This window comes from Nerophis lumbriciformis, linkage group LG32 (assembly GCF_033978685.3).
Source record: "Nerophis lumbriciformis linkage group LG32, RoL_Nlum_v2.1, whole genome shotgun sequence".
NCBI lineage: Eukaryota > Metazoa > Chordata > Actinopteri > Syngnathiformes > Syngnathidae > Nerophis > Nerophis lumbriciformis.
In genome coordinates, this window is record NC_084579.2 from 14,189,106 (window position 1) to 14,216,823 (window position 27,718).

The 27,718-nt window shown below is 38.0% G+C and overlaps 1 protein-coding gene across 5 annotated transcripts; it reads right to left on the reverse strand.

The window, feature by feature from the left end:
• Positions 1-118: 118 nt before the first annotated feature.
• golga2 (golgin A2) lies at positions 119-26,928 on the reverse strand. Of its 5 annotated transcripts, XM_061927486.2 has the most exons (28): positions 26,820-26,928; positions 20,680-20,835; positions 18,667-18,735; positions 17,398-17,556; positions 16,346-16,392; positions 16,142-16,205; positions 16,006-16,044; positions 15,736-15,816; positions 15,309-15,347; positions 15,147-15,209; positions 12,579-12,672; positions 12,406-12,512; positions 12,278-12,336; positions 12,001-12,142; positions 11,830-11,919; positions 11,600-11,707; positions 11,439-11,526; positions 11,196-11,332; positions 10,864-11,082; positions 10,664-10,777; positions 8,870-9,094; positions 8,673-8,772; positions 8,499-8,590; positions 3,393-3,612; positions 3,163-3,324; positions 2,992-3,098; positions 2,750-2,921; positions 119-1,542 (listed from the first exon to the last, which is right to left on the reverse strand). In XM_061927486.2, the coding sequence occupies exons 1-28, from the start codon at positions 26,865-26,867 to the stop codon at positions 1,283-1,285; spliced, it is 3,261 nt and encodes a 1,086-aa protein (XP_061783470.1). In that variant the 5' UTR covers positions 26,868-26,928; the 3' UTR covers positions 119-1,282. The 5 variants fall into 5 exon arrangements, with proteins under 5 accessions (XP_061783470.1, XP_061783473.1, XP_061783472.1 ...); XM_061927489.2 differs by lacking the exon at positions 17,398-17,556; XM_061927488.2 differs by lacking the exon at positions 15,736-15,816.
• Between the last annotated feature and the right edge of the window lie 790 nt (positions 26,929-27,718).

Consider the following 27,718-nt stretch of genomic DNA (forward strand, 5'->3'; position numbering starts at 1 on the left):
TATTTTCCGGGAGACTCCCGAACAATCTCCCGAATTTATTTCGGGGGGATTTTTCGGGATACTTTTATTTAATAAATATAAAGCATGTAATATTACTGTATTTTAATATGGCAAATTTGGGTGATTGTGTTCATGGACAAAAAGACTAAGGGCAAACAACTTATTAGAGAGTGCAATGCAATGCAAACAGACATAATGTACGTTATGAATGTGTAATTAATTAATTGTATTTATTACAATGGAATACACGCGCAGATTGTTGCTCAATCAGTTTTATTCAGTAGAGGGGGGTGGAAAAAAAAATCTAAGCTCCTGCCAACAAATCAATCACTTTCTTCACTTTTTTAAACTGATTGGTTGAAAGGGAGTCAATTATTCCAAATAATAGTAACAATAAGAATAATAAATAGCGTATCTCGTTTTAATCTTTCTTTGAATTCAATCACCTCCAGTCAGTAACGTCCCCGCCACACACACTTACACACCCAGCAGAATATACAATATGATACACACTTACAGTATTTACAGTAATTGCTTGCTCTCAATGGCACACAACAGTGTATTTCAGACATTATTTCATACATTTAACTTGAATTAGAACCAGTTTTGCAGCTTTATGGGGGCGTCGTCACAATATTACAATGAAAACTGATTTTATTTTGTATTTCCACATGTCTACAAATGAATTCCAATGCAAAAACTACAAAGAAAAGAGATGATTCTGAGGCTAAATTAATATTTATGGTTAAAAAAATTAACATAACATATGTTATTGTTGGGGAATTTGGCATCGCATGTTTCTAATAATTAAATGGATTGGTCCCGTAATTATTTCTATATTTACATCCGTCACACACACTTGCACCTTCTTTACTTCCTTTCAACACAGGATCTCAGCCTTCTAAGGGGAGGGGCTTCATCAATCCCACCACTGCTTAGTGTTAACAGTTTTAGTGCAACTTAAACTACTATTTCATGATTAAATCTACAAAATGATACAGGAGAGAAACACACGCACGCACGCGCACACACACACACATACACACACGCACACCAGTTAAGTGATTCAAGCAAAACGTAACAGAAGGACCTGGAAGGTAAAAAAAAAAAAAAAAAAAGGAGCCCAGAAAGCGGCTGAGATGATGTTGGGGAGGTCAGGTCCTTTTTTTGGCCTTTAAAATGCAAGCTGACAGTAAATTGTAGTACATTCAAGCTAACGTGTGTTCCTATTATTGCACTTGTGTGTGAAGAAGAAGAGTCTAAAATGCAGGAGAAGTAGTGCTCACACCACAAGTATCTTCACCTCGTCCTGCTCGTCAGGGCGGTAGAAGAAGGGGATGCAGGGGTTGTCGCCCATGAAGGGGGGAAGTCGCGACGTGCTCCCCTGAGGGTTCTGGATGTCGTGGAGGAGCTGCATGATCTGCTGGGCCGTGCCGTCGCCTTCGGGCGCCAGCGCCGCGGGCTCGCTGCCGACGGGGACGTGAGACGACGAGGGGGCTTCCTGGGCGGTGGGCTCTGACAGGGGGATGACCTCCATGGCTTCTAAAAGGCAAAGATAGATGAACACTTCAAAAAATGATAACTCGTTATTAAATGACAATAGTAAAATGTCATTACAATTCAAAATGTAAACGTAAAGATTTATTACATTTTCAATGATTATTCTCAGTTTGTGTTCAAATATTTACAAATTAAATGAAAAGTAATGTAATAGTTCACATAATCAACATTATAGATAATATAAACTGGTAATATCCGCATTTTATTCCAGTCACTAAAATGCCTCCTTTTGTCTACTCCAAGAAAACTAAGTGGGCTGTGACATACAGTACATCACTCTATATTTACCACATATTACAGTATATTAATGGCATATTAATGGTATATTTATAACATATTTACATATGTACACAGCATATTTACGGCACATTTACAGTATTCTTAAGGCATATTTATCCTATATGTACAGTATATTTATAGTATTTTTAAGGCATATGTATAGTATATTCGGCATATATATTTGAGGTATATTTATGGCATATTCAGAGTATAAATAAGGTATGTTTACGATACATTTACTAAATAGTTACGGTATATATACAGTATATTTATGTTATATTTACAGTGTATTTATATTATATGAACAGTATATTTACAGCATATTTACAGTATATTTAAGGCGTATTTACTGTATAGTTATGGTATATTTATCTTATATGTACAGTATATTTACAGCATATTTATAGAATATTTAAGGCATATTTACAGTATGTTTACGGCATATTCAGGGTATATTTAAGGTTTCTTTACGATGCATTTTCTATATAGTTATGATATATGTACAGTATAATTATGTTATATTTAATGTATATTTATCTTATATGTACAGTATGTTTACAGCATATTCATCATATATTTAAAGCATATAGATAGATAGATGGATAGATAGATAGATAGACCGTATTTTTCGGAGTAAAAGTCGCACCGGAGTATAAGTCGCACCTGCCGAAAATGCATAATAAAAAAGGGAAAAAAACATATATAAGTCGCCAAACTATGAAAAAAACTGCGCCTTATAGTCCGAAAAATACGGTTGTAATTTATTGATTCCTTCAGGAGAGTTCCCTCAGGAAATGTTTAAATATTATTTACAGCATATTTATCGCATATGTACAGCATATTTAGGGTACATTTAAGGTATCTTTAGGATACATTGACAGTATATTTACAGTACATCCTCTACACTTGCCTGCTTGCTGGTGGTGTGCTTGATGCTGGTGCTCTGCATCTGGACTGTGGTCCTCGCCAACAGGAAGCAGGTCGGGGTTGACCTGAGTTACGCCCTCCATGTATCGACTGTACCAGTCGTTCCTCTCGGCCACCAGCCTCATGACAAGATCCTGCAGCTCTGCCAGCTTCGCCTTGTGGACGAAATGAAGACAATTGAAGATGGATGAACAGTTCTTAAGCGAACAGTTCCCTCCTGGTTACCTTCATCTCTTCTTTATCCTGAGCCAGCAGGGTGATGTACTGCTCCTTCTCCTGGTGCTTCTGCTTCATGATGGCTCTCTGATTCTGATACAAGGCGATGTACTCTCCTGACAAGTCAGCACAGTGATGAGTTGGCGTCTAAAAAAAGAAACAACAATCCCCCTTGCTCACCAATAGTGTCCGTCTCTCCAGACAGTTGAATGCAGCGATGCTCCAGCTCCTCTACTCGCTCCTTCAGGTCGGCCTTCTCCTGCATGAGCGAGGTGAACCGCTGTTGGAGCCTCTCCATGGCGGTCTGCAGCGCCTGATGAACTTCTACCGCCACTCCTCCTTCTAGACAAGAGAAGACTTGATTGACGATCACATCAGCATTAAAATCCCAAGACTGGATGTCTTCTTACCTGATTGCTGGTGATGGTGTTCACAGTGACTATGTTGGTCATGAGCGTGTTCATCGCCATGATGGTGCCCGTGCTCGGAGTGGCTGTGGCGCTCTAGGTTTAGAGCCACGGTGGCTTGGTGCTTTGCCGCCATGTGGAGCCTGTGCTCCTCCCTCAGCTGCCTCCTGGCATCGTCTCGCTCCGCCTCCACCTGGGACAACGCCCCGCGGATGAACTCCTCCTATATTTGTGTCATCCAAAATATAAAATATCATAAATGTCAAATATGACCCAAACTATGTCCATGAGATGAATTTATAATTAGTTATGCAATTTGTCTAAAAAAGAAAAATACAAATAAGAGTCTAAAAGCTCAAATCAATATTAGCTCCTGAACAGAAAAGCACATTGATGTAATTTTTATTACCTCCAAAAGATGGCAGTAAATGTATTTGACGTATTTCGGTTTTATGTGTGTGTGCGTGTGTGTGTGTGTGTATATATATATATACGTCAAATACATATATATATATATATATATATATATATATATATTTATTTATTTATTATGTACATGTATATATAGATATATATATATACTTTTATATATGTGTATATGTATATATGTAAATATAATTACGGTATATATATGTGTATATATATGTAAATATATATATATATATATTTATTATGTACATGTATATATAAATATATACTTTTATATATATGTGTTGAGTTGAGTTGAGTTTGAGTTTATTTCGAACATGCAAGTATACAACATGATACATCACAATCTCCAGTTTCTCTTTTCAACATGTTCGAAAAGGAGTAGGAAGAAGCAAAGCTTATTTAATCCTACCCCTTTTCTTTTACATAACAGTTGCTAAAACTTTTGTTCACTTCCTGTTCTCAATTTATTCACAATATACTCCATAAGTAATCACAATAAAATAAGTAAATAAATAATAATTGGTGAAGTAAGTTACATTTCATATGTTGAGATAAGTAAGATTATTTTGTGAGTGAAAGAATGAAAGAATGGATGAGTTAAATAAATTCAGAATGTTTATCATGGTTCTTCTTCTTTGTACTTTGTAAACACTTTAAGTTTGAAGAGTTTCTTGAAGTGGATCATATTAGTACATTGTTTGATTGCTTTGCTTAATCCATTCCATAATTTAATTCCGCATACTGATATACTGAAGGTCTTAAGTGTTGTACGTGCATACAAATGTTTTAAATTACATTTCTCTCTAAGATTATATTTCTCCTCTTTTTTTGAGAAGAATTGTTGTATATTCTTGGGTAGCAGGTTATAGTTTGCTTTGTGTATAATTTTAGCTGTTTGCAAATTCACTATGTCGTAGAATTTCAGAATCTTTGATTCAATAAATAAAGGATTTGTGTGTTCTCTATATCCAACATTATGTATTATTCTAACTGATCTTTTTTGTAACACCGTTAATGAATGAAGTGTACTTTTGTAATTATTTCCCCATATTTCTGCACGATAACTCAGATATGGTAACACTAGTGAGCAGTAGAGAATATGAAGTGATTTTTTGTCTAGAACATGTTTTGCTTTATTCATTATTGACGTGTTTCTTGCTACTTTATGTTGTATATTTTTTACGTGAGATTTCCAGTTCAATTTATCATCAATCATTATACCTAGAAATTTGGTTTCATTTACTCTTTCAATTTCTATTCCATCTATTTGTATTTGTGTTTGACTTTCTCTTCTACTGTTACCAAATAGCATTATTTTAGTTTTACTGAGATTCAACGATAGTCTGTTTTTGTCAAACCATCTTTTTAATTTGTTAATTTCTTCTGTTATTATTTGTAGTATCTTCTGTGTGTTCTCTCCTGAACAAAACGTTGTTGTATCATCCGCAAATAATACTAACTTTAAATCTTTTGTAACTTTACAAATGTCATTTATATATAGATTGAATAATTTAGGTCCTAGTATTGATCCCTGAGGTACACCACAGGATATATTTAGCGTTGTAGAGGTGTGTTCGCCTACCTTCACGTATTGTTTCCTGTTCATTAGATAACTTCTTATAATATATACATATGTGTATATGTATATATAATTATATATGTGTATATATATATATATATATATATATATATATATATATAAATATAATACATAAATAATATAAATATATATATACATATATTTATGTATATATGTATATATAAATATATATACTGTATATGTGTATATATATATATATATATACATAAATATACATATACACATATATAAAAGTATATATATATATATATATATATATATATATATATATATATATATATATGTGTGTGTGTGTATATATATACATATATATATATATATATTAGGGCTGCAACTAACGATTAATTTGATAATCGATTAATCTGTCGATTATTACTTCGATTAATCGATTAATAATCGGATAAAAGAGAAACTACATTTCCATCCTTTCCAGTATTTTATTGGAAAAAAAAACAGCATACTGGCGCCATGTTCTTTCAACTTGCCAAATAAAACAAGGAAAATGTTACAAAAATGCACACTTTTGACACCCCTGCTATAGATAATAAAAAATTAAATGTGATAAATCTATGGATAAAAAGCAGAGCCTGACGACGCAAGCGCGTGCAACTCTCTCGCTCTCTCTGTCTCTCCCCCTCCCTCACCAATGCTGCTGCACGCACAATTTGTTGTGTTTTTAACCTTCTTAACCCTGAACGTACATTGAAAATACACGCAACCCTAACTCAAAATGCCGGACATTTGAGGCATTTAAGAAACACCGCCCGACAGCCCTGCAAAAGAGGACATGTCCGGTGAAAAGAAGACGTATGGTCAGTCTATCGACGTATGGTCAGTCTATGGTCAGGACATATGGTCAGTCCGGTTTCACGTCCGGTGAAACCGATCGCTGCCAGTCCTCTTTTGCTAGCATGCTAGCAGCTAACGGGCTAGGATAGACTGACCATACGTCCTTTTTTCACCGGACATGTCCTCTTTTGCGGAGCTGTCAGGGCGGAGTTTCTTAAATGCCTCAAATGTCCGGCATTTTGAATATTGTTTACACAACGTGCAGTACGCTACTCAATATGTCCGTGTGGAAACTCGTTCGGTACACCTCCGCACCGAAACGAAACCCCCGTACCGAAACGGTTCGATACAAATACACGTACCGTTACACCCCTATTATTTTGATTATTGTTTCTCAGCTGTTTGTAAATGTTGCAGTTTATAAATAAAGGTTATAAAAAAAATAAAAAATAAAAAAAACGTAGCCTCTGCGCATGCGCATAGCATAGATCCAACGAATCGATGACTAAATTAATCACCAACTATTTTTATAATCGATTTTAATCGATTAGTTGTTGCAGCCCTAATTCATATATATATATATATATATATATATATATATATATAAATATATATATATATATATACAATAGATGTTTTAGTTAACATGTTAAAGGTGTTCAATAAAAATACAAGCATGTTTATCTAACACATATAGATTCCCTTCTTTTTTAAAGACAAGAAGATAAGTTGGTGTATTACCTTATTCTGACGACTTGCATTGAATGAAATCACAAATCAGACAGAATTCTCAGTAGTGCTAATAAGTTCCACAACTTTGAATTTACATTGTGGAGGGAAAAAAAATCCTTCCAATTCCACATGAAACTGGTTGGTTTTTAGGTTCTTATTTTTCTAGCTTCCATACTAGTTTGTTTACTCTTTACAAAAAATACATCAGAGGCTTTGTAGCTTGTATGTGCTAGTTTTCTGAGACCCTTATTTTTGTTAGCACAGGCAGGATGGAGCAGCACTTTTATTGAAGACAGGAACTGTGCTGTTGGTCTTTACATTTTTGACGGCCGGTTCGGGGAGAGAGTCAATTGTAATAAAAAGTGCTTCTTGCATTCCTGCCGGTCGTTTTTGTTCTTTTTCACACTGAGCTCGCAGCAGCTAGCGCCATCTCACAAGATCCTCGGGTGCCGTGAATGTCGATTAAGTGATGTAGTGAAGATTGATGATCTCAAATTTTTAGGTCTATTTTTTTTTAATGCCTCGCGATCGACTGACACACCCTCCGGGATCAACCGGTAGCTTGCGAGCAATCTAACGGGCACCCCTGATTTAATTCAATCGTTACATCGTGATAATGCATGTTGATGTTTGGTCCTGCAAATTTGACAAGGTCAACATAATGACCAGGTCCTAAACATTATGTAGCATTCTCACTAGCGGCTAAGGTAAACATCTTTTCTAACGAATATCATTATTATTGGGGGATGAGGAATAGCTTAACATGCTACACTACACACCATAACAGGATATCATAAGTCATGCTAACCACTGAGATGGAACTCTTGAACGTAAACAGAGGTAGGCAGGTCAATACAAAAATAGATAGTAACGATACCAAATATAGTATCAGTATTTAGTTGGTACCACAGTTGTTAGATCAATCTTTTTTATTATCACAAAATCTTTAGTGGTTTTTGTCATGTCTTACAAACTCAGAAAATATAAGCACCTGGACAAGGAAGGACTTTAATGGCAAAAATCTAATCATTAAAGTCAATAGTAGGAAATCATTTTAAATATTTAACTGATATTGTTACACCACCATATTGTGTTGTGTGTGATTATAATGGTGTTCATTTTTTTTTTTTTTTTACCGTTATTAGTATCAGCATTGGTATGACCAATACTGCACCTGTAACTACTTGGTAATGGATCTATACCCAAATTTGTAGTATCGCCCAAAACTGATGTAAAGTAACCAAACAAGAGAATAATAGTAATAATAATTTTTACAGAAGTTTTTTAAGAATCCATTTTTTTTAAATGTATTTACCCCATCTAAGTGCTTACTCGCTGCCCGTATTATGTCATACGTCAGCAGCCAAGAGGAGCGTTTGTAAAAAGTTTTTTAAAATAATTTTACACCCATAATATATTGTTTGAATCAGGAATCAATTCTGAATCAAGTCGTCACTCCCAAATAATGGAATCCAATCAAATCATGAGTTGTTTTTAGATTTACATCCCTATTAATCAGTAATAAAATCATTTTTCAACAAAAACATTGTACTAACCATCTCTTTCTGGCTCTCAAAGTCTTGAGGGATTACAATGGAGGACAACTCTGTAACACTCTCTTGAGGTGACTGACTTTCAATGCCGTCGCCTGAGACAAATAACGACAAAAAAGAGGGTCTGTTAATAAAACAATAGGATGTTGAATGGCGATGAATAAACCGATGCTATACCTTCATCTCGTGGCGTCACTGCTAGAGCTGAACTGTTAAGCAGCTCCCTCACCTCAGTCTTCAAATGCTCGTTATCTTTGACCAACTGCTCCAAATGCTCCTGCAGGGGGAGACAGGTGCAGCGTTCATAAAAACAAACAGATAAAGAGAAGAAGACAAATCAGAAGTAGTTCAACACATTCCTGACCCTTACATACCTGTGCTTGCTGCAGCTGATTCTGGCTCATTTCCAGCTGAGTGCGGCCGTGCGATTCGTCATGCTGCAGCCGGTCCATGATCTGGCTCTGTGTCAAATACTGTTGGTGGAGCTGCTCCCTTTCGGACACAAGAGCCTGGTAACCGGCACAGTACTGCTGCAGGTGGGCCGCCACCTGGTTCCTCTGCTCTGCCAATCCTTCAGCCTCTTTATATTTCAATTCCAGCTGGAGGAGAGATGAAGGAGGAATTGACAGAGGGATTCATTTGAGTTAAAATTGTACAGCGTTTATCTGTGGCACTAAGCAAAAATGCTTGGTATTCAAGGGGGACTTTCACTTTTTTGGGGGAAATTTGCCTATCATTCACAATCCCTAAGTGAGACAAGCATACACATTTGCCTTTTTATGCATTCTAAATAGAAAATAAAAACTAGCAAAAATCAGCCAAAAATGCAGGTAATGGGGATTTGATCTATTCTGCCTATAAAGCCCTCTAAAAAACTATACACGCTGTAAGTGTATATGTAATGTAGTGACAGGCACATTCATGATAACATGTCACATTTAGCTATTTTTTTTACTATTTTTTACGATTACTTTGAGACAAATGATGATCTAGCACCTTATAATTTTGATCCTGAATATAAGAAGGATGAGCTACAAGTTTTAGAAGCTGGTTGCAAAGCAGATCCAGCTATTATGAAACACAAAGCATAACTTAGCAGTATTGCTAAATGCTGTACAAGAAATACACACCAGAAACATAATAAAACAATCACTTACTATATACAATGTCCGTTCTCACTTGAATGCAGACTGATAGATAGATAGTACTGTTCATACAGTATCTTTGATTGCAAGATTTGTGTTCCCCGTTTAGATGGTGAATTAATCATAATCCTCACACCTCAGGTAAAAAATGTTTGGAGCAAATGAGCGTCTTGTTATGACTTCCTGGTGATGTCTTCAGGTCTAAATTGAATGTCAAAGTTTTACAATACAAGTGAGAGGCTTGATTTATAATCAAGCACAAACTTTTACCAATTCTGAGGCGACACAGCAGCTCACCGGCTCAGTACGTCAATAGGTGTAGTACCTACCTCGGAGATCAATGCGCCGCATTACCTAAAAGTAGTTCCTCGATGTTAATGCCTATAATAACAATGTTGCTAATACTTGGTTAATATGCCGGTCATGACATGTAAATGGAGTAGGGCTGCAACTAACGATTAATTTGATAATCGATTAATCTATCGATTATTACTTTGATTAATCGATTAATAATCGGATAAAAGAGACAAACTACATTTCTATCCTTTCCGGTATTTTATTGAAAAAAAAAAACAGCATACTGGCACCATACTTATTTTGATTATTGTTTCTCAGCTGTTTGTACATGTTGCAGTTCATAAATAAAGGTTTATAAAAAATAAAAATAAAAATGTAAAAAAATTTGCCTCTGCGCATGCGCATAGCATAGATCCAACGAATCGATGACTAAATTAATCGCTAACTATTTTTATAATCGACTAGTTGTTGCAGCCCTAAAATGGAGCATTGTTGGCAAATGTTGGATGTTTTTTTGAGGGGGCTTTATAAGCGCAATAGAGGACTCCCATTACTTCATTGTTAGCGACGTCACACTTGCTGTGTATTACAATATAGAATGCATAAAAAAAGAAAAAAACATTTATGTTTCTGTCACACATAGGGATTGTGAGAATTTGAGAAAAAAGTGCAGTTCCCCTTTAAAGCAATACAGTACAAGGTGACGTCAGTTCATGAGAAACAAACCTGCTCCTTGACGTTGTGCAGCTCCTCTTGAAGCTCCCCCATCCTACGTGCCAGCTCCTTCTTCACATGCTGCTCTGACTGAATAGCGTTGGTCAGCTCCATATTTTCGTTTGTCTGTACGAAATTAACAAAAAAAATGGATTTGAGGTAAAAAGAATGCAATATGGTTTCTGAATGCAATTGTCAAGTTTCAACCTGACCAGTTTAACAAAGCCATTCTGCATCTCCGCCAGCTGATCTTTCAGTGTGCGGTTCTGGTTGAGAGCGCGGCTGATCGTAGCCTTGTCCGATTGCACATCGTCCAGCATGCGGCGGCGGTCGTCTGCCTCCTGGGTCCGGTTCTCCACCTGCTGCTCCAGATCTGCTAGACGTGCTTCTTTCTCTGAGCACAAGCGACTCAGCTGCTCATTGTCGCTCAGCTACAAAGAAATAGGGCAGAGATTACTTAGACTTAGACAAGACTTAGACAAACTTAAATGATCCACAAGGGAAATTGTACAAAAATGTGATATTTATGACTGCTTGAGCATACTTGCGACTGATACTGTGCATTAAGAGAGTTGTTTTGTTGTTGCAGAGTGTTGAGAGCCTCCTGCAAAGCTACTTCGGTCTCTGAAGGACCTGAAGCCTGAGGCTCTGCAGCGCTGTGATTCTCCCGGGACAGCAATTCTGGAAGAGACGGATAGGAAAGTTAGATTTTTGCAAGAAAAACAGTACAACACTTTTTCAGCTATAACCTGTCAGGTGCTTTTCACAAGAAAGGTTCATGGCCTACCTGCAGCATTCTTTAGCTCTGTGATGCTAGCTTCAAGTTCTTGGACTCTGTTGATGTTTCTGTCCCTCTCCTCCGCCACCAATGACACCTACCAAGCACAAATACATGAATCACCCCAAAGCAGGACAGAAATGACCACCACTAGTTACTGCGTCGTTTACTTGTGTGAGGAGTTGCTCCGTTTTGTCTTTCCAAACACGACCCTCCTCCTGGATCTGCTGTGCATAGCAATCCCTCTCAGTCTTCAGTTGGCCAACTGACTCCATCAGCTACATCAAATATCAATTGTGTGTTAAGTCAGTGTATGACATTGATTCTATTATAAACAATAGTTGTATGCTAATATAATCGTACACAAAAGGTCTTACAGGTAACAAAACAGTTCCAGTACCTGATTATTATGCACGTCCATTTGCTGCTTCTCCTCAAGCAATAGTTGGATTTGTTGTTTGGCACTACTGGGATCTGACTGGGTGGAACACTGAACCAACAGAGAAATAAATAATCAATTATTAACCTTACCACTAAGAGTATTGGCACAGGTGTCTGTGTATAAAGTGACCTGCTGCAACATGAGGTCAGCGATCTCCAGCCTCTTGTGAAGATCGTCCACCTCCAGCTTCAATGCTACCGTCTCTTGCACTCTCTGCCTCAGCTGCTCTGACAGCTCGGAGGTCAGCTGTTTGAACTCCTCGCTCAAATTGCTGCAAACAAGTGCAGAAAATAAGGATTGTGCGTGACCTAAAAAGTGACAGATGAATAGAACTGCGCCTAAAACAATACACTCAAGAATTTAATGTAGATTTGCTAAGAATGTGTGCTCTCTTAATGTAACTTACTTTTGTCTAAATACCTCCAACCTCAAAGTGTCTCTGTCTTTTTCTAACTCTTTATTATGCTGGAGACAAAAACAAAACAAAAATGAGCCAGAAAGTTGTTTTGTTCAATGCATTTATGTTGCATTTACCTTTTCAAACTGTTTCTGCTGCGTTGAGACAGAAGACAGCGTTCTCTCCAGCTCCGACACTCTCTGCCTTGTTGTTTGAAGACTGCTGTTGAGGTCCTCTGCCTCAGCTGAACACAATATAAATTAAAAAAAAAATACTAGCCAGGTTCGCTTGTGTCTTCACACACACGCACCTGCTTTCTGCCGTGCCGCATGTTGTGTGTACTGTAGGGCCGTCTGCAGCTCCGATTTCTCCGACACCAGTATGCCGATAGTTTGAATGTGAACCTTAGAAAACAACATACAATATTTCACATGATGCTTTGTCTGTGGCTAATTGGATCTCAGGGTTATTACATTTAAGGCGAACCAGGCCATGACACAATATAAATGTTTATCATAGCGCGATTGGAGCAGATAGATTGCCTCCTTTTCTCATACAGTAGCCGGGGGACATTTATCTACTCAACTCCAGAGAGGACTCGGCATCGAAAAGGAGCTTGCCAGTTATAGTATACGTACATGTCATTTTAATATATTTAGGGAAAACGGCTGCAAAAAGAAATAAATTGCGACCACTTTTCACATTAACATGCACTTTATTATCCAAAGGACAACTTTTTCCATTTTACCTGAGAAGCTATATACTCAAGGAAGTATTCTGCACTGCTGACACTTCCTCCTTGTTCTACCCCTCCCCCAGCAAGGTTCAACGGCTAGGGTGAATTAGCTCCACTGCCCCGGTTCTACCTACTGACAACCAACATTACGTGCAACTTGCAAGTACAGTATGTACTGTCGAATGAGTGACTTAAGGGTTTATTTTCAGTTTTTCTAGTCATTTCTATCAAGAAAGTCGCTTCAACTGTCCTATCTCCTATGAAAGACCATTGGACCTTTCTTTAAACCACATCAATCAATCAATCAAAGTTTATTTATATAGCCCTTAATCACAAGTGTCTTAAATGGCTGCACAAGCCACAACGACATCCTCGGCTCAGATTCCACACATCATTTAAATATATGTGGGATCACATTTAATTTAATAATAAACATAACATAATAAACAAAACTGTGTTAATTATTCAAAATTAGAGCACAACCCCATTAACATTGTGTGTGCTGCCGCATACAAAAAAGTCTCCCAGAGAATCGCAAACGCAATTCTAAACAAGAAAATCCGGACTCATGTTTTTTTACAGAATTGTACAAGTTTATGAGGAAATGTCATACCGTGCATCTGGAGATTATTCACGGCGCTTCACTTTCCCCACATTTTGTTTTGATACAGTTTTATTCCAGAATGTAATACATGTATTTTAGTCCTCAAAATTCTACACACAATACCCCATAATGAAAATGTGATTTTGTTTTGTACAGCTTATAAAAGCTAAGAAACCCAATGTTCATAAGTGTGCACAGCCTTTGCCAAGAAGCTCAAAAGTGAGATCAGGTGCATCCTGTTTTAACTCATCATCCTTGAGATGTTCCTACAGCTTAACTGGAGTCCATCTGTGGTAAATTCAGTTGGTTGGACATGATTTGGAAAGGCACACACCTATCTATATATAAGGTCCCACAATTGACAGTGCATGGCAGAGCACAAACCAAGCATGAAGTCTAAAGAATTGTCAGTAAACCCCTGAGACAGGATTGTCTCGGGGCACAAATTTAGAAATATCTGCTGCATTGAAGGTCCCAATGAGCACAGTGGCCTCCATCATTCATAAATGTCACATGACACATTGTCATTATGGAATTGTAATTTTAGAATTTTGAGAAAAACAATATATTTGACACAAAGTCATTATGGAATTGTAATTTTAGAATTTTGAGAAAAACAATGTATTCCATTTTTGAATACGGCTGTTACATAACAAAATGTTTAAAAAAATGAAGCTCTGTGAATACTTTCCGGATGCACAGTATATAGTATTTCATGACTAGGCCTGGGACGATAATCAATTGTGCTGGCTGCTATATTGACCCACAAATTATTACCGATAAACAATATTATTTTCAACAGTATTTTGAGACCAAATTAAGCACAATTGTAATCATAATATAAAACAATAATAATGCAAGTAACCCATTAAAAACTTTTATTTCTCATTACTGTAGTATCATAATAGAAAGATCAATAAATAAGTATATAAGTAAATAAGTACAAAAAATAAAATTGACTTTTAGTCTCTATTAACAAAAATTGCACTTCAATTAATATTAAATATCTTGAAGTGTAGTTTTTTTTCTCCCAAGTGGAAAAACTGAGTTGATTGTTTTTTGTAAATGTTTTTCTCCCTTGTCATCACTTTGCAACCAATTCGGCATACCTGCCTTTTCATCTAGCCAATTTGAAGTACTAGCACAAAGACACATTTGACTTTGCAATCATCTTTTTTTCCTCCTAATTGGTATTTATTTGCGGTGCTTCTCATTAGCAACTCATGACTAGTGAGGCTCTCTGTTCATGCATTTTGTGCGTGTAATTTCGCAATCCCACCTCTGCCCACCGAGACAAAGATTGTGGATGACTGTTCATTTATTTCCGCGAATAAATAAACGGGAGACCCATGAACAAAGTGAACCCTTAGACCCTGCTTGAAAATGAAAGACGAAGAAAACAAAAAACACAAACATGGAAAGTTATGGAGTTCAATTTAATTTACCGTTTGATTTATTTACTATTGGCCCAGGCTTAGTGACTGCAAGACCTTTTTTTCGCAACAGTTGCATTCACATGTTCTAGCGAATTCATTTACCTGCAGTTGCTCTCGCATTGCACCCTGCTCTTTGGAAGACTTTTGTTCAAATTCTTTTCGCTCCTGAATGATCACAAATACAAACACTATGAACATCCAGGAAGGAGATAAAACTGAGGAATGATTAACAAGCAAAAAGTAAATCAAAAAAATTCTGTATACCTTCTGTAGCTGATCTGTGAGCTCCTGAGATTGTTTGGCCTAAGAAAGCCAAAGAAGAGTTAAAAGGGGTACACTTTAAATCGTTGCAACGATGTGATACAGTTCCATCCGTGCAAATCACAAAACAAGACAACCTTATTGCTGTTATTGTGCTAAATTGTTTTCAACTAAGAAGTTAAGGCAGCTTCGACCTGCACAAACAGCTCCATACACTATATTCTGCAGAAAAGCATTGCAAAGACAGATGAGAATTATATATAAAATAATCAAACTCATGCGATGATGTACATGCATCGGTAACCTTTTTAGTGAGGGTACTCGCAGTGGCGTGCAATAAAGATAACATTTAATCCAGGACGTGCGCTGTGGTCGCATCTCTTATTCAAAAGTGCATGCACACACGGAAAACACACACACAGCTTCTTACCAGCTGGTCAAGCTTGGTATTGAGCTGAGAGTTTGTTAAGTTGCTGGACTCCAGGGCAGCAGACAGCTCCTGGTTCAGACTCTATCGTGCGCACATGCATCCGGGAAAGGAAAGGGGGGGAGGGGGGGAATTAAAAGATAAAGATAAAGTGTTGTTGCAAAGGACAAACAAAAAGGACATGTGGTAGGAAGGAGAATCATTTGTGAATGTTTTAACAAAATGGGTAATCATCGGAGTGTGTGCTCAACATATATGTATTTTCAGTCTCACCTCCAGTTCTCTCTCGCCGTTCACGTGAGCAGCAGGCGTCTGAAAGGATAAAAAAATTATTGAACCTTTGATACTAATTACATTAATTTGAATTACAAGTTAAGTTTGATGGACAATGCCTTGGCGTTGGATGTACCTCAGAGACAAGGCCGTTTAGTTGCTGGGATAGCTGTCTCAGGCTCTCTGTGGAAGACAGCGGCCTGTGGGATGACACACATTAATACACAACACTGCCTGGTGCAATACACAGTACATGCGCACACACATAGATACACACTGTAAATGTATCATCTGTGCACTCTCACAAGTCAGAGTGGTTAGGTAATATGAATTTACTCACATATTTTCCTCTGTTAAACTCTCATTGCCATTGGTATCGGGATAGTTCTGCAGGACAAAAGAATGGACAAATGGAAATGGTAAACATGTCAAACTAATCTGAGTTTAAATATTATGACATTCTGGACGATACTGTTGAATTCCTGTCCTGTAGGGAGCGATAATAATGCGAAATGCAAATGTCACCTACAGCAGTGGTCAACCAACCTTTTTGTAACTGCGGACCGGTCAACGCTTGAAAATTTGTCCCACGGACCGGGGAGGGTGTGGGGGTATGGTATTTTATTTTTTGGCATAAAAAAATACAATGATGTGTGCTTACGGACTGTATCCCTGCAGACTGTATTGATCTATATTGATATATAATGTAGGAGCCAGAAATATTAATAACAGAAAGAAAAATCAAGGGTTGGAATTGGGGGTTAAATCACCAAAAATGATTCCCGGGCGCGGCCACCGCTGCTGCCCACTGCTCCCCTCACCTCCCAGGGGGTGATCAAGGGTGATGGGTCAAATGCAGAGAATAATTTTGCCACGCCTTGTGTGTGTGTGACTATCATAGGTACTTTAACTTTAACTTAAACAACCCTTTTGTGCGAATGAGTGTGAATGAGTGTAAATGGGGGAGGGAGGTTTTTTGGGTTGGTGCACTAATTGTAAGTGTATCTTGTGTTTTTTTATGTTGATTTAATAAAAAAATGAATACTTTTTTTATTTTTTTTATTTCTTGTGCGGCCCGGTACCAATCGATCCACGGACCGGTACCGGGCCGCGGCCCGTTGGTTGGGGACCACTGACCTACAGGACACATATCTCCTAATGTGGTGGATTACTGCCTCAATGCAAATGGACAGTAACTCTGGAACTGTAAAAAATATCTCCTAAATCTGCACCTTTATTATATCTTTGTTTTTTTTATCGGAGGACAAAATCTCAAGAAATATGTTGATGTACTTTTTCAAACTCGACCCCAAAAAACAAATACTGTAGAATGTATTATTTTGTGTATGAAGTTGCATTGACGAAAATGTATGCAGAGCGTAAGTGACACACCTGTGACAGGTCAGCATGGTGGCTTATACTTTGAAGGTTAGTAGTGGCGTTAGTGCTAGTGGTAGTGTTAGATACAGGCGTGTTGCAGTCAAGCTCAGCTGCCAGGTCCTCTGTGAGCGGGGAAACTGAGGAGCATGTGGTCTCCATGTCGGCTAAGTTCTAAAATGGCACATACACACAAGTTAGGACAGAAAACACCTAAAGGATGCACAACTTGTACTGTATTAAGGACAGTGACATAGACACACATGTAAAGAAAGGATAATGCTTACATTATTGTATGCGTTCAAAATATTTCTGCAAGGCCATGCCGCATGCTCCGTTTAACAGTAAACACAATGGGTAGAATCCCTAGCAAACAGTGGTGTGAACTCGCTATACAGTGCTACCTCAACAAAGGAGTGTTTTGAGATATGAGCTGTCTCTCGGCTAACTGTTATGTTTTAAGTTCCATCAGTTGGCGTAGCAAATGCCACAGTGAACCTCGTAAGAGCCGCTCAAAACATCAGGTTTTACTCGCTAGCATTAGCTTATAGCTAGAGATCAACATAACCTTGATTTTCCAAGCATGGGAAGAAAGAATGTGGGTGTGAAGAACAGTGCTGAGAAGAAGCAATGTCATGATGAAGAAAGAAATCATCAAAAGCATGACCGAATGTGTTGTCAACTTGGCGAAGCAATATGAGCGTGTCACCGCTAGTCTGCACCATATTGAAGCGGAATGAGTAACACCAGCCAAAGATTATTGTAGTAATATAAAAATGGCTAACATTTATCAAGGAAATTATGAAAACACTGCTCTTAGCGTGTTTGACAGAAAAAGCAACTGGAAGGAGATCAGCCCACTCTCCAAAGTAAACACTGTACATTATTATCATTGGTATTATATTACTTTATAAAACTACTGTATTGTATTGTTTTTATAAAATATCTTAATACATGATAAAAATGTGCTCTTTTGGGGTAAGCACCAATTAAACACTGGTTCAAGATACAAGTGTTTTGAGTTAAGAGCTGCGTCACAGAACCAATCAAGCTTCTACGTTGAGGTACTACTGTATTTAAAACATTTTTTACATGCATCATTTTCCGCAAGCTCTAGACGTGCAAAACATTCAGCTCAAACCGGGCCAATGCTTTCTGGACCATTCATTAAAGATGGCAGTGAAGATGCATAAATAAGATATGAGTAGAAGGCGGTACAGTAGAGGAAAGCATCAAAAGGGAAGGGGAAGACATGAGGATAGAAAGACAGCAACAAAAGCTTACCTGACGTTTGTCACATGGAGGCAAGACTACTCCATTGCTTTGGCTAAGTGTTTTGAGAATACTGTCAAACTACAGACACCAAAGAGATGTGAAAGAAGAAGAGGGAACATTTTAGAAGGCAGCTCGGAGGGAGTTTAAAGAATTCACAAAGGAATCTACAAAGGAGAAAGGTTAAAAAATGTGGAGAAACAGGTTTGGTACACAAAATTCTACAACTCCTTTTTTTTTTGTTCTTACTTATCCTGATTAAACCTTCCAAAGCACTACCATTCTAACACCATCAAAACAGGACTGGTCCGTTATCTATCGTGTCTGATAATACAGTGGAACCTCTAATTTGGATTTCAAAAACAAAATGTTCACCATAGCAAACAATAAACACAGAAATGATACATTCCAGGGTCTTAATTGCAAGTATAAAAATAAGGTAAAGCCACGAGTCCAGTGATTCTCAAACTGTGGTATGTGTACCACTAGTCACAGACATGTATAAAGAGAGTATGGCCAACCTGGTTTCAGGCGATCTCCTCCATGATTGGTCAAAAGACACTGATACAGTATGACTGCAGGGTGCCATGACTGCTACTATGTGTCTGCGGTGCTTCCTTGTTAGTTTTTCGGCATGTAAAAATGCCCCGTTGTGCAGCATGGGGCTGCTCCACCCGGAATCAAGACAACTATTGGAGAAGGTTTGCCGTCAACACTAGAGAGCCACACACTACAGTAGTCTTGTGCAAAGTAAAGACACAACACAACATCTGTGTTTTGTTCAGGACAGAACACACAGAAGGTGATACAAATTAAAAAACGGAAGAAATTAACAAATTAAAGAGATAGTTTGACAAAAACAGACTATCCTTGAATCTCAGTAAAACTCAGATAATGCTATTCGGTAACAACAGAAGGGAAAGTCGAACACAAATACAAATAGACAAAGTAGACATTAAACAATTAAAAAAAATTTGGGATCAATAATAGATGATAGTGGATCGATAAAGTTCGTCTAAGTCTGAAAAGCATAGGCATAGATAGCACAGTAATTACAAACAATACATTGGAGGCAGCCATCACAGTTGACATACTTCACACAAATTGTTGGTCCAAATCTAATGAAGATTTTGGCAAAATGAGGGTAATACGTTTTTATGGTCGTTCTGTGTATTTTTTTTTCTGTTCCTCGCGCTGTCGGTGTGTGCTATATAGCCTGCTGGACACTCAACAATGCATGAATGTAGCAACAGAAGGCATGAAATACGGCTGCAAAATTATACTTTCACAAAAAAAAACTAGTTTTATTGTACGTTTGTGAGCTGGAGTATGTTTAGAACTATATTTAGACTTATTATTTTGGTTGGTTTTGTTAGGAAAACTATTGTCAGAACGACTGCATTTGCATGCTTGCGGTCAAAACCGCATTCTTTTCTTTGGTAACAAAGGCGGCGCCTCTCGTTTAGTAGGCCATTCTCTCTTTAAACACGGCTCTGCCACTATTGGTATGCAAGCTCCATCTAGTGATACGCCGAAGAATCACTCAATTAAATATTCAAACACAGTGTTACTATTCAAACTGTGTGTAATGTTACAGTGGCCAAAAATATTAAATATATGGGTTATACTTGTATAGCGCTTTTCTACCTTTTTTTAAGGAACTCAAAGCGCTTTGACACTATTTCCACATTCACCCATTCACACACACATTCACATACTGATTTGTTAAATAAAACATCTGCATATTTTTTTATGAATATTTAGGCCTACTACTCTACTGTATTTTAATGTTGGTCATTATGGTGGTACTTACAGTGCCAAGTGTTTTCTGAGGGGGTACTTGGTGAAAAAAGTTTGAGAACCACTGTACTAGTCAAATTCTGAATTGTGTGACCTAAGGGGGAAGTTCCACTCTACTGTGTTGTTTCCCTGTTAGCTGGTCACCAGGCATGCAACAAGACATTTAATACCTGCATTGAAAGCCAAGTATTTGGCACCCTAAATCAAAGTAGGAAAAGAGCTTACGTTGTCTGGAGAGTTTCTGTCTATTGAGGGTGCATCGTACTGGTTGAATCCTTTCCCTTTCCTCTTCTTTTTGGCTCCTGTGCCGCCACCAAGTCCTCCTCCTGCTTTATCTACACCAACACTGACAGGGGAACTCTTCTGCTGGAACTCCTTCAGCTGAGCAGCACACACACACACACAAAAAAAAAAAAATATATATATATATATATATATATATTTATATATACAATGTACATACACAGCCTGTTGGACACTCAACAATGCATGAATGTAGCAGCAGAGTGCATCAAATACGGCAAGAAAAATCCACCCGCCCTCATATTCCTAAACTGATGTACTAGCATTTATTTAGATGCAAAAATCACAGAATAACATTGCAAAACATCTCCGAAAAAGCATGATCGTAATATTAGACATTTTTATTTTTTTAATGTCAGAGTTTCCCCTAAATTTTAGAAATACCGAAATTGTATTCCTGCTTTAGGAGCACTTGCATGTAGAGGAGAGGAGCCACACTTCCATGTTTAGATAGCAATTTCATGCATTAATTAAACAAAATGTGGATAGTTACAATCATGCTTTGACTGTCAAAGATGTTGGGTGATATTTTTTCTACATGATTAAATGTTCTTGATATTCTGTACTTTACATGTTGTACAAGTTAGTAGTTGATTTTGGACATGTTAAAATAAAAGCAAAATAAAAAATAATGAAAAAAGAAAATAATCTCAATAAGGTACAGAAATCTAAACAAATATTTCACAATGAAAACACATAAAAAATGAAAACAATACATAATGGTTAGGTTTTTTCATATCCAAAAAGGAGTGGGAAGAAGTGAAACTTATTTACTCCAACATCTTGTTTTATAAATCAAATAACTAGCTTTCTTATCATCATTATTATGATATACAATGATAAATGTACCGATCTTATTACAACATATTATCAATAATCTTTACCCACTTCACACTTTTTTTGTTTTATATGTAATTTGTACCGTTTGTAGTTCCACTAGATCTTTACATTTCAATAGTTTTGAATATAAGAAAAATGTATTTGTGTGATCACTATATCCTGCCTTATGAATGACCGTTATTGCTTTCTTTTGCAGGGTGATGAGTGGATATAGTGTGCTTATGTAATTATTGACCCAAACTACTGCACAGTAGCGCAAGTTAATGTCATTCCTATCTCTGCATGACAATGATTTTAACATTCTTCACCTATTTTCTAATGAAATGTTATATTCAGCCTGTTAAACATTCTGCAATTGCGGACGATCAATCAGAACAGGTTATAAAATAATATATCAGGTAAGGTCTCCCTTTCTTTGTGCAGTTCCTCAAGCTATTTTCGAGCCTGTGGCTCATAAGTAACTGGACGAGTGGCCACCATTACACTTTTCCCCAAACTACGGAAGGGGCCGAGGGTCAAAAACGTTAATCGCACATTAAAAAAAAAAATTGCCGTTAAAGGAACTTATAGTTAACGCGCTACCGCATTACCTTTGACAGCTGTAATATATATAGTGTTGGGACTAACGCGTTACTTTGTAACACCGTTATTTTCGGCGATAACTAATAGTCTAACGCGTTATTTTTTATATTCAGTAACTCAGTTACCGTTACTATATGATGCGTTACTGCGTTATTTTACGTTATTTTTTATGTAGTATCGGCTAGAAACAGAAGATTTGAGTGTGTTTTATTGGAGCGCTGTGGTGTCGTCCTTCTGTGTCACAAGGAAAAGAAGAGGCCGCTTTGTCGGGGTGGGGGGTGGGGGGCTGTGTTTACTAACAAGACATGGCGGAGCCAGAAGCCGAGTTTCTTAACATGGAGATAGTCTCACTACTTTTTTTTTTGTCGAGCACAAAGAAAATAACATTTTAGTTAAATGTAAGTTGTGTCTTGGATCAAAGGTCCTATTTACTGGCCAAAACAGCAATTCAAATCTGCTGAAACAGCTACAAAAGCAACATGCTTCGACGAAGCTAGTAAAGAGAGACACACTTCACCTCCACCAGCGGCTGGATTTTAACGAAGGGACTGCTAGCCAGGACAACATTGATAGAGCCATTGCAGTGTATGTGTTAGAAGACATGCAGGCTATTTCTACAGTGGCGTCACCCGATTTCAGGCAGCTGGACACAGTGGACAGTGAGTACATAAACACGGAAAGCGAGCTAAAGAAAACACTCAAAACTCTGCATCTGCTCATCATTCATCACTGAAGGTACACACACTCTTGTCAATTCTCTTATATACTCTTTCATTCTGGACTTCGAGAGTGTTTGATTATCACATCACTCCAAATGTATAGACTATAAAGTTCACAAACATAAAGAGGGATCCCAGTGGGCCAGGCCAATCTTTCCTTATCTCTAAACTAAAACTGGGGAAATGCGTAGAATGTTCTGGGCTTCAGTACAGTGTTGATATCATGAAGACATGATTTTATTTCCGAATTCCTTGAGAGAAAAAAAAATGCCTGGTTAGGCTTTGTGTACCGTATTTCCTTGAATTAGCGCCCGGGCGGTAATTAATTTAAAACCTCTTCTCACTCCGGCGCTTACCAAAGGCATGCGGTAAATTTAGGCATGCGGCAATTAATTTAAAACCTCTTCTCACTCCGGCGCTTATGCGGTAAATTTAGGCATGCGCTTATAAATTTGAGTGTGATGTAAGGATACCATCATGACATCGCTTAATGCCGCAACAAAATTTAAAGCACAATGAATCATCCCGGGAGTTCTTTTTGTTTGGGTCTGAAAAGGCAATTAAAATAACATTATTACCACCTGTTAGCAGTTTTTCTTAGCTCATGATTTGTTTCTGAAATGTTACTCGTACAACTGCATCAAAATGACTCATATTTGACACACGCAGCTATGTTAATAAAACATTTTTTCAAAATAAAGCGATTTGAAAGACGCAACTCCAACAACAAAAAGTCAGCTCTCCACCACTACAAACTAACACAATATTAATAATAAGAATTGCAATTATATAAAACGTAGTAGGTACGTGACTTACACGGCGGTAATTCTAGTCATATGCTAATTATTTTGCTGAAACGAGTTTGACTCGGCGGTAATTCTAGGCATGCGCTAATTATTTTGCGAAACGAGTTTGACCCGGCGGTAATTCTAGGCATGCGCTAATTATTTTGCGAAACGAGATTGACCCGGCGGTAATTCTGACCCGGCGGTAATTCTAGGCATGCGCTAACTATTTTGCGAAACGAGTTTGACCCGGCGGTAAATCGAGGCATGCGCATACTATATACCGGCGGCAATTCAAGGAAATACGGTCATGTGTGCCTTCCTTGGGTGAAGCCAGGTTTACAGCTATGTTGTGACATGTTATTATTATGCTGTTTGTCACTTATGTATGTTATGTTGCAGCTATTTAAAATAGTTTTGTCAATTTGTTCTGGCCTGAAATAAATTGGCCCTTTGAAACATATATTTGTCTTTGTGTGTTGTATGTAGACCACATTGCTCAGCAGAGTTCAGTGATGCAAAGTTGATCAACAGATTGTATTATTTTCCAGTGCAATAACAGTACTGAAATGAAGGCTAAAAGGGCATTAAAGGGGAACATTATCACCAGACCTATGTAAGCCTCAATATATACCTTGATGTTGCAGAAAAAAAGACCATATATTTTTTTAACCGATTTCCGAACTCTAAATGGGTGAATTTTGGAAAATTAAACGCCTTTCTATTATTCGCTCTCGGAGCGATGACGCTGTGACGTCACATCGGGAAGCAATCCGCCATTTTCTCAAACACATTACAAACACCGAGTCAAATCAGCTCTGTTATTTTCCGTTTTTTCGACTGTTTTCCGTACCTTGGAGACATCATGCCTCGTCGGTGTGTTGTCGGAGGGTGTAACAACACGAACAGGGACGGATTCAAGTTGCACCAGTGGCCCAAAGATGCGAAAGTGGCAAGAAATTGGACGTTTGTTCCGCACACTTTACCGACGAAAGCTATGCTACGACAGAGATGGCAAGAATGTGTGGATATCCTGCGACACTCAAAGCAGATGCATTTCCAACGATAAAGTCAAAGAAATCTGCCGCCAGACCCCCATTGAATCTGCCGGAGTGTGTGAGCAATTCAGGGACAAAGGACCTCGGTAGCACGGCAAGCAATGGCGGCAGTTTGTTCCCGCAGACGAGCGAGCTAAACCCCCTGGATGTCTTGGCTTACACCGTCCCTTATGCCACCAAATATGATCAAGAGAAGAATATCGACCCTAGCTTCCCTGGCCTGCTGACATCAACTCCAAAACTGGACAGATCACCTTTTAGGAAAAGAGCGCGGATGAGGGTATGTCTACAGAATATATTAATTGATGAAAATTGGGCTGTCTGCATTCTCAAAGTGCATGTTGTTGCCAAATGTATTTCATATGCTGTAAACCTAGTTCCTAGTTGTTAGTTTCCTTTAATGCCAAACAAACACATACCAATCGTTGGTTAAAAGGCGATCGCTGAATTCGTCCTCGCTTTCTCCCGTGTCGCTGGCTGTCGTGTCGTTTTCGTCGGTTTCGCTTGCATACGGTTCAAACCGATATGGCTCAATAGCTTCAGTTTCTTCTTCAATTTCGTTTTCGCTACCTGCCTCCACACTACAACCATCCGTTTCAATACATGCGTAATCTGTTAAATCGCTTAAGCCGCTGAAATCAGAGTCTGAATCCGAGCTAATGTCGCTATAGCTTGCTGTTCTATGTGCCACGTTTGTTTGAGTTGGCATCACTATGTGACGTCACAGGAAAATGGACGGGTGTATATAAAGATGGTTAAAATCAGGCACTTTGAAGCTTTTTTTAGGGATATTGCGTGATGGGTAAAATTTTGAAAAAAACTTTGAAAAATAAAATAAGCCATTGGGAACTGATTTTTAATGGTTTTAATCCTTCTGAAATTGTGATAATGTTCCCCTTTAATGGGAGCCTTAAAAAATAAGTAACTAAATAGTTACTTTTCACAGTAATGCATTACTATTTGGTGTAAGTAACTGAGTTACTTTTGAAATAAAGTAACTAGTAACTGTAACTACTTACTGGTTTTCAGTAACTAACCCAACACTGTATATATATACATATATGAGCAGAAACATCAATGTTTAAAAACATCAAAGGTGCATGTTCACGCTTCAGGTCTTGTTGCATAAAAGTAAAAGCTCTGAGCAACAAAGGCAATAATTACTTAACCTTGTCTCAAACAATGTGAAGCCTACTTACAGTATAAGATCAAGTTACAAATGAAGACAGCCATTAATAACCACTGACAAAATGCCTATCCCGTGTCTTTGCTAGTACAAACACACTATAAGTTGCCATTGTGGGTCATAAAAGCACTGAAGGACAATAGGGAATTCTCTTTTCAGAGGTGACATTTTTTTTTTTTAACTAATCATGGTGAGGAAATGTTACTTTAATCTACTCATGTTTAAGGATAGCTGTGATGCGAAAGTGTTATTTCCTACTAGGTAATGTACTTCTACAAGGTAATGTGGCAGATATTTTTTTCTTTTTTTAAAACAGCCATGTTTTTGACAAGGCTACACGCCTAAGTCAAGCACACAGCGGGACGGAAGTGAGCTGTCAGCTGTCAAAACAGTTGTTGTCATTCTATACGTCCGATAGGAAAACTAGAACCAAAAAACACCCAAGTAACAAAAAAGCTGCCCCGTGATTTTGTCATGCTTACACCACGCTTACTAGTCATTAGTTAGCATTTTGTGCTAACATTCGCGTAGCCACGTTAGCACGTCCTGCTTCGCTTGAATTTAGTTTGTCGTTTTACAAAGCGGCTTGTAAACCTTAAATATACAAACCACCGGTTGTTCAAACGGTATCGGGAGATAAAAACGTCATTAGGACGTGAATTAAATATTGATATTTTGGAAAAGTTTATGTTTTTAAGTAGAGGCCTCGTTTACAGCACCGGGTTTTCCTGCGCATTTTGGCGCAACATGAGCGACAGAGGCCGGACAAGCGACGGCGTAGAGGTCGGGCGACGTGTAATGACACCGCCATTGCTGGGTTAGTACGTCCGTGGCATTGCAACACAAAATAAGCGTTTCGTGACACTTAAGGGCAAATTGTAAATAATGTTACCTTTTTCTTGGCTGCGGCGAGTTTTGTTTGCCTGCTCTGGTCAGCCATCCTGCTGCTGCTGCGCGAGTCAACCACGTCATCAGTTTGCTCTCTGCTCCGATTTTGGTCGGTAGGGGGCGCACCCGCAACATGACTGTCCTTATTAAAATCACCTTTGACCCAAACCCAGTCTTTCATTCATTTCTTCAAATATTAACTTGTTACATATTTTTAGGAATGATGTAATCAATCAATCAATCAAAGTTTACTTATATAGCCCTAAATCACAAGTGTCTCAAAGGGCTGCACAAGCCACAACGACATCAGATCCCACATCTCACCCCAAGGGAGGGGGACGTCCAGTGGATCTAGTTAATAGTGTGAGAGTCCAGTCCATAGTGGGGCCAGCCGGAGATAATCTTGAGTGGAGACAAGTCAGCAGCTCAGAGACGTCCCCAACTGATGCACAGATGAGGGGTCCAGCCCAGGTCCCGACTTTAATAATAATATATGAGGATTATAGCACATATGTTCAATTTCAAATCAATTTCTAAGTGCTGTAATATGTGTGTACATTTGTAATAATCAATGTTTTGACTCAATTGGGGTTTAAGAAGACAATTTATGGTTATTCATATATTATTTACGAAAACACAACACAATGTTTCAAGCCCTTGTGGAGTTTGACATTATTATTATTTAACCAACAACGTTTTTCAAAACTGTAACACAGGGCCATTTGCGAATTGAGTTATATTTATTTGTACAGCACTTATTCTCTACAGACAGAAAGCGCTTTACATTGTGAAAATCATTGTCTACATTTTGACAGTCAGCTACAATGGGAGCAAGGTGTGCAAAGTGTCTTGCCCAAAGACACAACGGCAGTGACAAGGATGACGGATGCTGGAATCGAAGCA

Excerpts from the sequence above, each read along its gene's own strand:
- golga2 (XM_061927486.2), bottom strand. The coding sequence starts at position 26,867 with ATGGCTGACCAGAGCAGGCAAACAAAACTCGCCGCAGCCAAGAAAAAG. Across the intron at positions 16,393-17,397 it reads ACCATGCTGACCTGTCACAG|AACTATCCCGATACCAATGG; the intron begins GTGTGTCACTTA and ends TTTGTCCTGCAG. Across the intron at positions 2,922-2,991 it reads AGGATAAAGAAGAGATGAAG|GCGAAGCTGGCAGAGCTGCA; the intron begins GTAACCAGGAGG and ends TTCGTCCACAAG.